This window comes from Diachasmimorpha longicaudata, chromosome 19 (assembly GCF_034640455.1).
Source record: "Diachasmimorpha longicaudata isolate KC_UGA_2023 chromosome 19, iyDiaLong2, whole genome shotgun sequence".
Lineage (NCBI taxonomy): Eukaryota > Metazoa > Arthropoda > Insecta > Hymenoptera > Braconidae > Diachasmimorpha > Diachasmimorpha longicaudata.
The window spans coordinates 3,588,311-3,603,112 of record NC_087243.1 but is presented as its reverse complement, the minus strand read 5'-3'; the positions used below and the strand labels follow the sequence as shown (position 1 = coordinate 3,603,112).

The window sequence follows — 14,802 nt, the reverse complement described above, 5'->3', positions numbered from 1 at the left end:
TGTTTTTCTCTCTTTCAGATACCCCCCACTAGCATGTAGTTTATTCACTTCTACACTGGTAAATGTTAGCTCTATCCCACACTACGCCGACTCCCAACGTCGTCGCTTTTGCGTCGGCGTACTATTCATGTTCCTATTTCACTGCGACATTTAGATTCAAACTTAATAACACTGATATTACTGTTCTTCATATCTGCATTTTACCAACTCGTTTTTTGCATTTTCTTCTGAGGATTCCAGGTAAATAAAGTGACAAAGAGTTATATATATATATATATATATATATATATTTAGATTTACAGAAAATGGCTACGATTTCTAATGGAGTTAAACATACTTATGTATAAATAATTGTTAAGGAATGAAAGGTTTGAACATTGCTTCCATTGAGAAGAAAAAAGAAAAATACAATTTTTTAGAGTGAAAATTATTGTAGAATTGATACTGATACCGCCTTTGATGTTCGATAATGCAGTCATTCAGACTCCAACGACTGGGACTTTTTCCAATAGGTTCTCTAATCTAGAACTGCGATAGACATTTCATTATCATTTGGGGAATCAATTGATATATGTGGAGGAGGGGAGGGTAATAGGGACAGTTTATTTTCCTTGTTATAGAAGCGATTGACTATCGTTCTCTCGCACTAGAGAATGATTATCGTTGTTCCGGCGTTCATTTTCCTCCAACATTTCTTATATAGAAAAAAACAATAGTTACCCTTTTCAAAAACTCCTCGGCACAAATGCGAGCTCTCGCATTCATTGACAATTTCATTTCACTGATTTCTCTATCAATTTCTTCCATGAAATGTATAACAAAATCAACTATTTTGTGTTTATACATTTGCTCCACATGAATATTTGTAATGAGGAAACTGATATCATAACCCTGAAAAATAGCAGTTAATCAGACATTGTAAGGAAGCAGTGTAAGTTAGTTATTCATTAATTTTTAATATAAATTATTGGAATTTATCACCTTGATTGGTACACGTCGCAGAATTGCAAAATTTTCAGCTCTCATCATCATAAATCTTGTGAATTTGTGGCAGAGAATTTTTTCCAAATCATCAACTTGTTTAACAGCTATGCTTATTCTCATACTGTTGATGCTAGACTCAATTAGGACTTTTTCTTTATCATTTCTACTTATGATAACTGGAGTCAATAATAATTCTTTACTAATTCCAACCTCAATTTCCGGTTTGTTATGTTTTTCAACAACTTGAGATTGAAAATTCTCCATGCACATAGCAGCGGTTAATGTACGTCTAACCGCTGTAAGATAAGGCTTGAGGGTGCCTGACTGCAAATTATTAATGATTAATATCTACCACATATCCATTTATTATCACCTGAAATATGCTTTATAATGAAATATAACCTCTTTGATCTGCCGGTAATCCGACCACGGACTTACCATTTTATTCACCCACCAGATAATTTAAACTTGTTTATCAAATTTTTCACCAATTATGATGTGTATTATGAATAAAAAAAAATTGTCATCACCATCAGTTGATTGACTTATATGAATGCACACGAAGCAGGGCTTGGCCCGATTATTCACTCTCTTCTAATATGTATATATATATATATATATATATAGATTTGGCTTTGGTTCGTCTTACAGAGGGACCTTTAGGTTTCATTTTCATTAGAACGATAATACTGTATACTGTAGTATATTTTCCGATGTATTTGAAGATTTACCTTCAAGTTGGAGAAAAAGAGACAAATTCAAAACTATATAGATTTATGCAAAATTTTATTACATAAAAAAGTACAAATAATTGGCCAAATGGTATATCGAGTTTTGAAAGGGACGTCAGGTAAAATTGTGAAAGGAAGAAAATGGAGCAAGAGGGCAAAATGATACAATATGGTAGCAATGATATAAACATTTTTAACGTTCTTGTGAAAAACTAAAACGAAAAATAAATAGTGAATGGTGAAATAACGTTGACTATATATCATGTGGTTCATTGCAGTAATCATAAATTGGAAGTTCCGGTGGTTCATCAGTATTTATTTTAGGCACACAACTCCTTATAGTGGCAACAACCATTAACGTAACAGCAAATGCGGCCGCAATATGCCACGAAAATGCAAGTGCAATTCTTTCATGTATCAATACATCAGGCTTACTGATAGAGTATACTCTAACCATATGAGCTATCCATCCTCCATGTAGCAGAGTAGTAGCTGCTCTTAAAAGCTTGAGATCTGGCCAAATTAATTCTGCACCAATGGTAAATGCAGTCGTCCAGACAATTCCTGCTAGAATTCCATTGGCAATTGTCGAGCCTGGACTTGCCCAGACAAATAAAAATCCTTCAACGAAGAAACTTTGAGCTAGGGCTAAATTTGCAAGTCCTTTAGTTATATTGCGTGGAAAATAAAATGTCAATACATCAATTAGGCCAGAGAAGGCAAAAAACAAATAAATTGTCGCATGAACCACTTTTGGAGAAACAATTACTTCATTGGGAAGACCTCCCACCATTGTGCCTATCAATCCGACGGCTGTTGCTATTAGTTTCAGGCTACCTTCGATTGGATGATTTGTAAAAAGTTTTTCACACTTGTATACAAACTTGCGAGTATTTGGAGAAGCCATTTCATCGGATCTTCTCGGAGTTTGCCAAAACTTTGCATACTCACAGCACCACTTCAAGCCAAAAATGTAAAAAATACTGCCTATTAAAATATGTGGAGTCAAACTGTCTTCCATTTCTTATTTATTATTGTTATGTAGATAATCAGCCTTCATCCAAAAGTTTATTCAATAACCTTACCTAAAAAAATAATATAAGAGGTTATGTTTGCCTGAGTTCTCTAGAATGTTTTCCAGGTGGAAAGAGAATGATGATGCGATAAAAAAAAAAGCATTATGAATGAACTATCATACTTACTATACTGGTATGATGCAATAAAATTACAAATTGCAAATGAATGGACAACAAAACAGAAAGAAAAACACAATGATCCAGTATTAGCGAGGCAAATGTAGATGATGGATAAATTTGGTCATCGGGATACGGATAAACGTAGATGCTCTTTAACCAACGCCCAGTAGAAATATAGCCTCACAAGGTAACCGAAAAGTTACCATCAACGACTAAAATAAAAATCCCTGAATACGATGTATTCGATTATTACAACAAACAATGTTATATAAGGACCAATTTTCTGAATAAATTAACAATGGTTAACTCGTGCCCCAACAATAATTTCAACCAATCAGACTAATTACAAAAAAAAAATGGCTGTCAAATAGCTGTTTTCGAACTTCCGGTTCATTTGCATTGTCATTTTTGAGGCTTGAATTTTTTAAAGTGTGTAGTCGTACGCATATGGCTATAAGTGGAAATATACAAGACATACAGAGTCTCTTCTTGCCAGTTCCGCTGGAACACTTGAAACCTCACCCCAACTAGTTGCGGCAACAATGGGCTTTGTCTTCGCACCGTCGGCTCTCACAAATTGGTAGAAATCTTGATTAAAGGTGCAATTTCACTGGTGCCTTTGGACAAATTTCAATAGCACCCACGGCCATTCCTTTTTTTTTTTTATTCTTTCACATAATTGTTCTGAGTTAAAATTCTATATATCAATAATTCTAGATATAAATAATTTCGTGATATTGCCAGCCAATGACTTGGCTACAATCAAGTTAAAATTTTGTGCTTATTATGCTGGCGTATCAGCATAGATATCATTTATAATTTTGAATATTTTCAAAGAAAAATAAATATGAAATAGAAAAAATAACTTTAATGATAAGGGAGCATAATTTTTGTACTATCATTTCGCATTTTGCCATCTCTCGTCTTTTCGCACTTTAACTATTCCAAAGCCGTGAGTTTTTTTTTTATTATCTTTTTTTCTTTACGTCCCATCGTCACAAATGATCACCCGGAGCTGCTGGTTCTGCCACGATTGGCGAGGGGTTTTATCCCCCTCTTCAGCTGGGAGATTGGGGTGAGGGATGAGATGCAGTGATGCCATTGGTTGAATGCGGTTCCAACTAGGCAGTTGAGGTGACGCCTCATTCGCGAACACATGACAACAGTCCTCTCCCTCCCTCAGCTACCCGTCACTCATCATACCTATACCACTTCAACAGTGTTCTTTTGGAAAATTCATTTCACTGATCTCATTTTCAGTTAGTATATGTTTTCATAAGTGGACATAAAATTATGTGAAGAAGAAAAAACAAATAAACCAAATAATATCTAAATTATTTATCCCTGACGATATTCCGGAGAAAAATGCACCTCTAGCACAATAGATTATATCGTTCCAATGCCAGCAAAATGAATTATCACATCATTCTAGATTGAAATATAAAAGTTCAACTCAGTTGGGATAAGAATATACTATATGCATGAATTAATGAATCAATTTTTTTTGTTTCCCTCAGCTTTATCAGCAAAGTGGTTCAAGCACTGTGAGGTATATGTATAGCGCCCTGGAAAATGCGAGTCACCAAAAGGGCGTGGTTGCAGACTCACTTATTCCCCAAGCCACGCCTTGTCAGTGGTAATCGTGTGGGGGTACACCTATACCCCACTATCCATCCAAGTCTGACTGGATTGTGTTGTTCCTCTCTGCTCCCCTTTTTCTCTTCGTCCTAGTCGGGCTTTGAGCCAAAGGTTCAACTAGGACATACACATTTTTACGGGGCAAATATCAAAACTTACGACGGAACTTGAATTCGCTTGATTAATCATGAAAGAATCCATAATATTAACGTTAAAAAATAATAATTAACAAGAAAAATAGTAAATTTTCATTTAATAATGTCTAATTTTATAAGTCATAATTATTTAATAAACACGAGTATTTAAAAAATTGTGAGCGACGGGAGTATAAACGGTGTGAATATCGAGAGTGGCTAAATTTGTTATTGGTATTATTGTTATTCTTCTTGGTTTTTTAATACTGTGTTATTTTTAACAATATATGGCCTCGGGAGGGGCTTCCATAATCCTATTTTACAAAATAGTCAACGTTTTGGAGTCATTTGTCCATATTGTTGATGAGACTTTGAACTAGAACGACAGTGATAACAATTCAGGATTAAAAGGCTTAGAATAATCCAGTGTTGTAATTTTCTTCTTTGTTGATAGGATATATAAAAATAATGACAATATTCTATCAGTGCACAGTGAAGAGTTTGGTTATTGAAAAGTTTTGGGACAAATATTTTACATTTTGGTGAGTACTTGATAATTTCCTGTGATGTAATTATAAAAAGAAAATTAACTAGTATGATAAAATAACGGGATTTATTTCATGTCACTATACAATATCGGGTGCCATCAGTGTAATACCAAAAATAACTATAATTTTTTGCCGTCCTAGCTAAGACAATTTAAACATCTTATATATCATATAATTCCATATATTTGTCGTAACAAATATACTGATTAACCTCTTTGAAGATCAGTTATATAGGCATATATTTATATGTGTACATATAAACATTTTGGAACCCTTTTTATATACATACATATTGCGAGAAGCCCTTGTTCGTCCTACCCAAGTAAAAGTACACTTGAACCATAAGCCTCGATCAACTTGCAATTTAAAACGCACACTCTCTCCCCATATCAATAGAAATTCAGATGTGAATAAATAGCTCTTTCTTTGCCTCTATCCTTTATATACTCCTCTATGGCTCCTCTAAATACATTATTTAATATATCGTGAGAATATATATATATATATATGTACACCGACTAGCTACACGAAAAAATATAGAGAATATAAAATAATAGAAGGCCATTTGTTTTTTGTTCTTGTTTTTTTTTTTTCATTACCACTTGGGAATTGAATGAACTCTTAAGTATTTTCAAATGTTTGCTCAATATTTGAATGGAAAGGAGGTATTCTTCTCAATTGTTATTCTCTACATATTTCTATTTATTAAAACCCCCAATATTGTTGATGTTAGACTGATTAAATGGCTCTTTTATAGTTAACGATAGCTTTGATTTTTTTCAACATGCTAAATGATTTTTCCATCGTGAAATTATATTATCGTTTGTAATTCAATTTTTATTTCTTTCATATCATAAAGAATAATTGAAATAAAAATTAAATGATTTTCAAATGCAATTATTAAAAAAGGCAATAATAAACCTTTTTCTGATTCACTGACGTCTAGATAGAGCGTGTGAAAATAGCTATACAACTCCATAATGATGTTAGCTGATGCGGTTTTGAAAGTTGCGCTCAATGTGCATTTGTAATTTGTATAGCTCACCATAACGATTCACATGTATACTGAGTTTATTCAGAGCTTCGCCATCAGCAACAGTGGGTGTGCACCGGTTGCTAATTTGTAGACGCAGATATGCGATAGCAACCAAACGGCAGTCGTCGGGGCGAGTTCGTGCCAACTAATTTGTTTGTCATAAGTTTATCGTTATTTATAACATGACTCCTCTAACACTCATGTGCCTTAACATCTTTCTCAAATGTATTTATATAATATACGTATACATAAATAGCGGTGACCCTTGTCACCATAACAATTTTCTAGTCACGACGAGGACATATTTCCGCATATTTCCTAACATCAATTCAATTTGCCATAGTGAAAAAAGACGCATTTGTTACTAAACATATTCTCAATGAACTGACCCAGTGGGTATATAGCCTGGGGGATATATGTGTAGATACATACAAGTGTCTGCGGAATATCGTATCCGGTTGAAAAGATTTCACATGATAACGAGAAATACGAAAGCTGCGCGAGGCAATGGAATAGAGTATATATGCGTCGGATAAATTAAGTGGCCTGACGCGCGGGTGAATCCAACATTATGTATGGCTCAACGACCCACAAGGGCAGGTGCGTTTGAATAACAAACGCGTTAAGAATATTCACTCGTAAAACATTATCTTACATTCACTGTGGTAAAAGTGACTTCTAACTCGCATATATACTGTTCATTTATTCTGCGGAATTTATTCGACAACAGAGTATTTGTCAACTTTTCACGGCATGTTTTTTATGCCCTATGAAAATAAGTCACACTGATATAATCAATATGTAAATGGGTTTCGATGAATCAACTTGACGATTATTTTCGATGCCCCCTTCCACAAGTGATAGTAATATGTGAATGACGCTTGTTTATACACCTTGTGGTATAAATTAACTTTTTCATTATCTTGCCACGTGCTGGATTGAAAATTTTGTTATATCCATTTCCTGGTAACTATCAGTTTGCCGTGAGAACTTTTGCTTTTTTTCCACTCAGTATGATGATTAAAAAAATTACACAACGTACAATTTTTCTCCGCCTCAAATATATAAAGGTCAATTTCAAATGATGATGAAATTCTGATTTAATTTAAAAAAATCAAGCCCGGAAGTGCAGTTTACCTTTCATAAATTGGATGGGAGGGATGAAATGTCGGAGGGCTTCTTTTTTATGCATGGGGTGATGAGGAATATAGGGTGGATATTGTCCAATGGGGGTAAACAGTCCGTGAAATTACCTTTTAAATATTAGATTATGATTAAATGTGTACTTAGCCTGGCAAGCCCTAAATGTTTTGAGCGGTGATCGCTTATATACTAAGGGGTTGGGGAGATGGATATACGCGCGTTGTGTGGACAGAACTGAGATGGCTCATAAAGGCTTGATGGGGAGAGGGATCATACAAGATTCTACAGCACACTCTCCTTTTTACACCCTCATTTTTATCAAGGCATACTTTGTTTTTTCTTTTTCACTGCTGGTTATCTCTAGTAAGCTTTTCATTGTGATCGCTTCATGAGACATCAGATAACGTTAAAAACGTCTGACATGGAAATCATGAACGTTTTTGTAAATTTTATTCATTTTCACATGATACAAAAAACAATATTTATACAAAGGGAAAATTCATAAAAAGTTATTCAACAAACTCATGTGAAGAGGTGAAATTGAACGTAAAACCCGATCAATGCTATTGAGTGTCGTCTGTCACAATACCATAGCCAATCACATATGTGAGTCTCCCCATTTCATCTTCACAACGTAATCCCTCAATGAAAAACTCCAAACTCTTCCTTTACCAGATATATTATAGGATACACCCCCTTAATCGTCAATCGACATCCATGATTTCGTCTTAAATAAATTTGTCACCTACTACCCTTTATTGTAGCCCCCTTTATAGTCTATCAAATCCCCTTTTCCATCAAACTCTTCAAAACACACAACCCAACATATTGCTTTTAATGAGAGTTAACTTGTTTTTCATCCTCTTTAAACATGGAAATATGTTGTTGCGCTGTCTAAAATCATGTTCACTCAGTCAATGTATTGAGATCAAGCCCTAAATATATATGTGTATGTGTATTCAGAAGGAATATTGGTGAAAGTAAACTCCTGCCTCGGACGTCTGAATGCCGAGTTTCAAGAAACCCCCGAAGCGTCTTTATTCTACTCATTGGGAGCCATCATTGCTTGAGGGGCGCTTTTCATGAGCATATTAAATTCAATTCCCTGTGATGGCGCTAAATGTCTTTCAACTAAATAAATGACTTGAGTATTTCACTGTAACTTGAAATCCATTTCTACAAAATCGCTTGAGCACTTGAAAAAATATTTTTTTTCCCCTTTTGACAATGAAAAAGCTGTTTTTTGCCGATTATCTGAGAGCATTTTTAACATTTTCATCTATTGTGGAATATTTTGATAAAGGAAGTACTGCCAGCTGCTCACCAATTACATTTGAATAATGCCCCACTAGCTCAGTCGACCGGAAGTTCAAATGCCAGGCGTAAAGAAAAAAAGCAAAAGAACAAAAAAATAAATAAAAAGAGAATTCTTTGATTTGATTAGATTGCATTCAATATCTATATGATTTTATGATGATTATACTGGAGAAATACTCGAGTATGGAGAAAGTAATATGTTTTAACTTTGTAATGTCATCTCACTTGGAAGCGAGTACTTGTGTATATATACAATCATGGTGTTTGTTCATTAAAAAACTTTTTTAAAAAATGCCCAAATATTTAAAACGCGCTGTGACGGAGGGGACAAAAAGTAAAATCTCTATGCATTATATGAGATCAACAAAAGCATCGGGCACGCGCGCTCTCGACCTGAGCGCCAAACCTCTTTCTTTATTTTCTTCCCTCATGCATTCATACGTTGATTCTTCTCGCCGAAAGGCTTCCGACCTTTTCTTATTGCTCCCCCGCCCTTTCTTGTATATCGGATACCATGCAAATGGCACACGAAACTTCCGGTATCAAATTCTCATGCTTACATGATTTTCATTCTTCATTGTACAAAAATAATAAGTCGAGTCGCTTGATGCAGACACTCCCCCCGCTACACTTCTCACTCCCACTCTATATCAGTGCCATGGATGCAATTCGCCCAAACGGAAATAAGAATTGTACCAGCATGTACAAGCACACGTGCTTGTACCCAAATGATGCGATCCAGCGACTACGTTTTTTCTCTTTATTATATTTTCCATGAAACGAAGGACTTGACAGTTATATTGTTGTAGAATAATTGCCCTTTTACCAATTGTTTTTACAACACTTTTTACATTCCCCCTCTGGTTCCTTTTTCAAGTCGCTTCCTCAGGGCTCCAATTGTCACTATCGCGAGAGCATTATTATTATTATAAAAGCCATTATTATACCAGGACTATACATATATAAAATTGAATAAGGCGTCTCAGATTACACATTAAATGTTTTATCGTGAGAAAATATACTCTAGTATATGATTAATTATACTCAAATTCATACACGTTATTTGTTTCCACTATAATATATGATATATGAAAAAGTTTATCATCATGTTATTGTCAAATAATCGATATTAAGAGTTCAATTTATTGAATAAGAAACTCTCAGCAGTAATCAAGATATCCAAAGTGATGTATGAGATGCCCAGTGTCTCTGATTGTTGATCTCAATCCTCTCTCCATCATTGTTCCATCTCTGACACACTACAGACCTCTTTCGTCGTCAACGGGCGCGCAAAACCGTTGACGTATAATTAGCATTTGGGGCTTGAGGGTTAGAATATGGCACGAGAAAAGCACCGACTGAGGATGACAGCCGACACAATCGCGCCCCTTTGCTCGTTGCTCTTAAACCACACCAACAACCGGGTAATTGTCATATATATATATATATATATATATAGTGCAAGTTCATACATCCATAAAAGCCAATAATATGTTTGAAAGATTTATCAATATATCGAGAAAAATCATCCATCAATTTTATAACATAGCAACCAATGCTAAAAAAAAAAAGGGGGGAAATTTATGATCGACGTGCATGCAGAATTTTACATATCGTTCAGCATTAATGTAACAACATTCTCCTCTTCATTTTTCTTTTCAAGGGTTAAAATCGATAAGAAAGTTCAGTTCTGTGGAAAAAAATGTTGACATAGCTATAAATGCTTTTTATGTTGCTAAAAAAAATCATCCACTAATAGTATTGTTTTTATCAACTGTTGGATCTCCGTGGTTATGGCTCTATAGCGTGTAGAAGATAATGTATTGCATACTACGGATATAGAGCGTCTCTATTATATACGTGATTGGAAGAACCAATGGTGAAAAAGAAATCTCTTTTGCAACACTATTTTTTTTTCTCATTAAGTATAGAAATAAACGACTTATATATTGGTTTCTTCGATTTCTCGGCTGATGCTTTTTTCAAGCTTAATTTGCGCGCTCACAATTATCATTCAACACTTTTCCATTTAACAGTTCACAAATTAACAGAACGAAGAGTGAGAAGGTTTTGACGAAAGGAGTTTTGGAGAAGTGGTGATTGAATTCGGCGGACCATTCGTAACTCCATCGGTAAACTTTGTACATTTAACGCCTCACGCTTTGCCTTTGTTAATTCTCCTATTCCCCGTTAGTATAGACCTCACCCCTATCTCATCCAAAATCGATTTTTACCATTATACCAATCTTATCTGATATAATAAATTTGCCAAAATGAGAAAATTCGTTGGATTTGGATTCAAGTTTTTGCCCTAATGGCCATCTACAATACAACAAGTAAAAGTGATTATGTAAGGGTTAATTACGTGCCCTTAACTCCCCTTGACCGACTGATATTAATATTCATCGATGGTTCTAACTTGTCAAAGTTTTTATCGTACATTTTTGACCTCTCCTATTTGGCCACATTTTTTTTTAAACTGCGGTGTGCCTTCCTCCCCTTTCCAGCTCCCTGGTACACGGAGACACTATTGTTGGGTGGCATTTAGACGACAGTTGCTGCCCCGCCATCGTGTTATATTCTATGGAGCCACAGGGGCGTTTCAGTAAGCTCCCGACGTTCGTTTCCGTGGCTTGTTTCACTGCGGGGAATCGTCCGTTGCGCAGTTCCCCTTCAGATTGTATCAAACCTAGTACATACACTCGTGAACAATCAAAAGTTACTCTTGGAAAAGGGGCGGAGCTCTACTCTTGAGTCTATTATATCTCTTGCTGTTTGAGAGAGGGAGAAATTTTTATTTCACCAACTTTTAATCGAAAGCTCAATTTTTTCAAACATCTAATGTATATTACTCACAGTCTGTAAATGACTATGAGAGTACGAGGTGGTATGTACATGAAGAGATAGAAATGCGGAGAGCCTCAAGTTCTCCATTGAAATTCAACCGTCATTCCAAGCCTAAACCGAGCGTCGTTTTCAACTAGTGCAAACATTTTCTCCGGCCATATAAATTCCTCTCTAACGTCGACCTATCAGAGCTATCTCAATGTAGCAATCCTTACAATTTTGACTGACCACTTGGCATTTCATTCAGTGACGTGTATTTTGAGCTATTTGAAAAGCCATTTGAAAAAGCTATTTAAACTTGTAATACTGGGATAGGGATTCTTAGGAAAGGGTTTAAGGATTTATCTTTGGTAAAATTAGTGTTGCAGTGCATGATAAAGAGGAGGATTTTCTGGGAAAGTTATGCCACATGTTAATACAAGGTTGGTCGAGAATTGAGTAGAACCAATAGGGGGCGGTGGCGCGCACAGGGGAGGGTCATACTCAGAGTCAGCCCCTGAGTAAATCCCTTGGATCCTCCTACAGCTTTTCTCCCTCTCCCTACTCCCTCTCTCCGGCTGTCTCACTCTACCAAATCAATTCTCCCTATCTGTTGGAACGTCTGATCCTCACCTGAACGAATAAACTAATGGCTGTTGGTGATGAAAAAAAAGCTTGTCTATTTTCATCATGTCATTGACTTTTTTAATTTATTCTCATACACATAATTGTCGGCATATCAATTCCAAATATCTGGCAAAAAATTAATAGGCAATAATTAAATGAATAATGTTTATTAGCCAATAGAGAGATTTATAGATAATAATTATTCTATTATATAATAATGTCACTGATTTTTAGTTTATTTTTTCTTCAATGTTTACAGATATTTGGAAAGCAAATGATGCAACCGTTGGAGCGTTCAAGTAACAGTGCAATGACAATGACAACCGACACAATTTCAACGAACCTTCCCCCACCAACAGAGGACTCAAGCAATTCGACAAGCTCCCCCACAGCATCATGTAGAAATTTATCAACACTAACCTTCTCAATAGCAAAAATAATGGAGCCTGATAAAAGACTATTAACATCAAGTGACATGTCTACTATTAGTCTACGTCAATCTTCACCAAATATCCAATCGCTGTCTTATTCAGCGCACTTGGAATCAGCATTCAAAAAATACGTTCCTACCCTAAGGCATCAGAGTCTCCTTCAGCACTATCCCCTGCTCTATTATCATCCAAATCCTTTGCTCAGAGTTTTTCCACCAAGTGGAACAGTTTCAGGGAGTAATAATTCAAGACCTGCAGTGGAACATTCATCAGCATCTCCATTGACACAAGTACCATCATCACATCCTGCCGTCCGTTTGGATATATTATCAGCATCGGCATCAGCATCAGCATCAGCATCATCATCGGCATCATCATCAGCACTATTATCAACTAGTAATAATGGGAAAAAATCACCGGTGCTAGGGCAATTAGCTCTCTCAGTATCATCAAGTAGCGTCCCATCATCTACAAATTCATCCCCCCAAATTGGTCAACAACTATCAACAAATAGAGAAATAAATTCAAATAAACAGAAAACATTCGCCTGCCCTGAGTGTGGTAAGGTATTCAATGCCCACTACAATTTAACGCGTCATATGCCAGTGCACACTGGTGCACGTCCATTCGTCTGCAAGATATGTGGCAAGGGTTTTCGTCAAGCTAGCACACTTTGCCGCCACAAAATCATTCATACAGCTGAAAAACCACACAAATGTCAAACATGCGGCAAAGCATTTAATCGTAGTTCAACATTAAACACTCATACACGTATTCATGCTAATTATAAGCCATTTGTTTGTGAATTTTGTGGCAAGGGGTTCCACCAGAAAGGCAATTACAAGAATCACAAGCTCACCCATAGCGGAGAGAAGGCTTATAAATGTAATATATGCAATAAAGCCTTTCATCAAATTTACAATCTCACATTTCACATGCATACACACAATGACAAAAAGCCATTTTCTTGTAAGATATGTGGTAAGGGATTTTGTAGAAATTTTGATCTTAAAAAGCACATGCGTAAGCTTCATGATAGCCATTCACCAGTGCTAAATAGTTCTGATATTGGAGGATCTACTGTTCAATCTCGTATGGAAACCACAACGTTTTCTCCGATTCATCACAGTGGAACAAGTCACGCATTTGTCAGCCCATTTTTATTACCCCCCCCTGGATCACATCAGAATTACCTTACCAAGATGTTGTGACAGAGTGACAATAATAGAAAGAGTCATCATCAGTGCCCGCTTTTTTTCGGTGCCATGACTTATTCCAGTGATGTCGGACATTTGGCGCATGTATTAAAGTGAAAAGGGCATCATCATAAGTATATGTATGTATGTATAGTATTACAGTGCAGTTCGGTACTTTGTTGCTCATGCAATAGGATTGTTTTCTTCATTTCTTTTCTCTTCTTTTTTCAATGAGGTGCAATTACGACTGATAAATAAATTTTGATTGTAAATAAAGTTTGTAAATATAATAGGTTTAAGTGTATAGCAGAGAAATCAGTGCATATACGCCGGGAATATTATATTATACATATATATATATATATATAGGAAATTATGCTTTTTTTCATGTCCATCAAGATATTTCGTATGTAATGACAAATTCTCAATAGACGTAAGGCCGATGATCGTTAACGTAACTATAATTCAAATGATACAATTAATATAATGTACGAATTGGTGTGATAGTAGTTTGTAAGGATTCTTTTAAGATTAAACATCGATATTAAATATTACATTAACAGATATTAGCTGCAGAAAGAACCATCAGAAAGGAAACAAAATAAATAAAAAAAAATAAATTTCTTTCATTTCGCTTACGTATTGGATCTTACATAATCTTCTGTTGAAAGAATGCGTGTCAGACCTATGTTTTACATCATGTGAATCTTATATGCGCATAAAAGTTATTAAATTGCTTTTACCGTTGAATGGTTATCACAAATTCCATATATATATATATACATACATGCAATCGGTTATTATATGTAATAAACGATTGAATGCCAGAGAATATGCATTAAAAAAAATGGTATATCTAGCTAGGTGAAAAAAAATGCATATTACATGTGTACGTGTCTCTCATTGTAAATAATAAAGCTCATCCAAATCGAAGCAATAAATTAATCGAGTACAAAATAAAAACTTGATTCACTTAATTTTACTAGCTATATATT

At 35.3% G+C, this 14,802-nt stretch overlaps 3 protein-coding genes across 4 annotated transcripts; 1 reads left to right on the top strand and 2 right to left on the bottom strand.

Moving 5' to 3' along the window:
* Positions 1-260: 260 nt before the first annotated feature.
* On the bottom strand, positions 261-1,580 carry Arpc4 (Actin-related protein 2/3 complex, subunit 4). Of its 2 annotated transcripts, none has more exons than XM_064137793.1 (4): positions 1,423-1,580; positions 982-1,308; positions 721-891; positions 261-528 (listed from the first exon to the last, which is right to left on the bottom strand). In XM_064137793.1, exons 1-4 carry the CDS (start codon positions 1,423-1,425, stop codon positions 523-525), a joined length of 507 nt encoding a protein of 168 aa, XP_063993863.1. In that variant the 5' UTR covers positions 1,426-1,580; the 3' UTR covers positions 261-522. The 2 variants fall into 2 exon arrangements, with proteins under 2 accessions (XP_063993863.1, XP_063993862.1); XM_064137792.1 differs by having other exon boundaries at positions 1,387-1,574.
* A 173-nt stretch (positions 1,581-1,753) lies between these two features.
* Positions 1,754-2,736, bottom strand: LOC135171319 (transmembrane protein 45B-like). Its single transcript, XM_064137791.1, has one exon. It carries the CDS (start codon positions 2,734-2,736, stop codon positions 1,969-1,971), a length of 768 nt encoding a protein of 255 aa, XP_063993861.1. The 3' UTR covers positions 1,754-1,968.
* Positions 2,737-4,520: 1,784 nt separating this feature from the next.
* Positions 4,521-14,802, top strand: LOC135171383 (fez family zinc finger protein erm-like). Its single transcript, XM_064137872.1, has 2 exons — positions 4,521-5,225; positions 12,440-14,802. The coding sequence occupies exon 2, from the start codon at positions 12,455-12,457 to the stop codon at positions 13,820-13,822; it is 1,368 nt and encodes a 455-aa protein (XP_063993942.1). The 5' UTR covers positions 4,521-5,225; positions 12,440-12,454; the 3' UTR covers positions 13,823-14,802.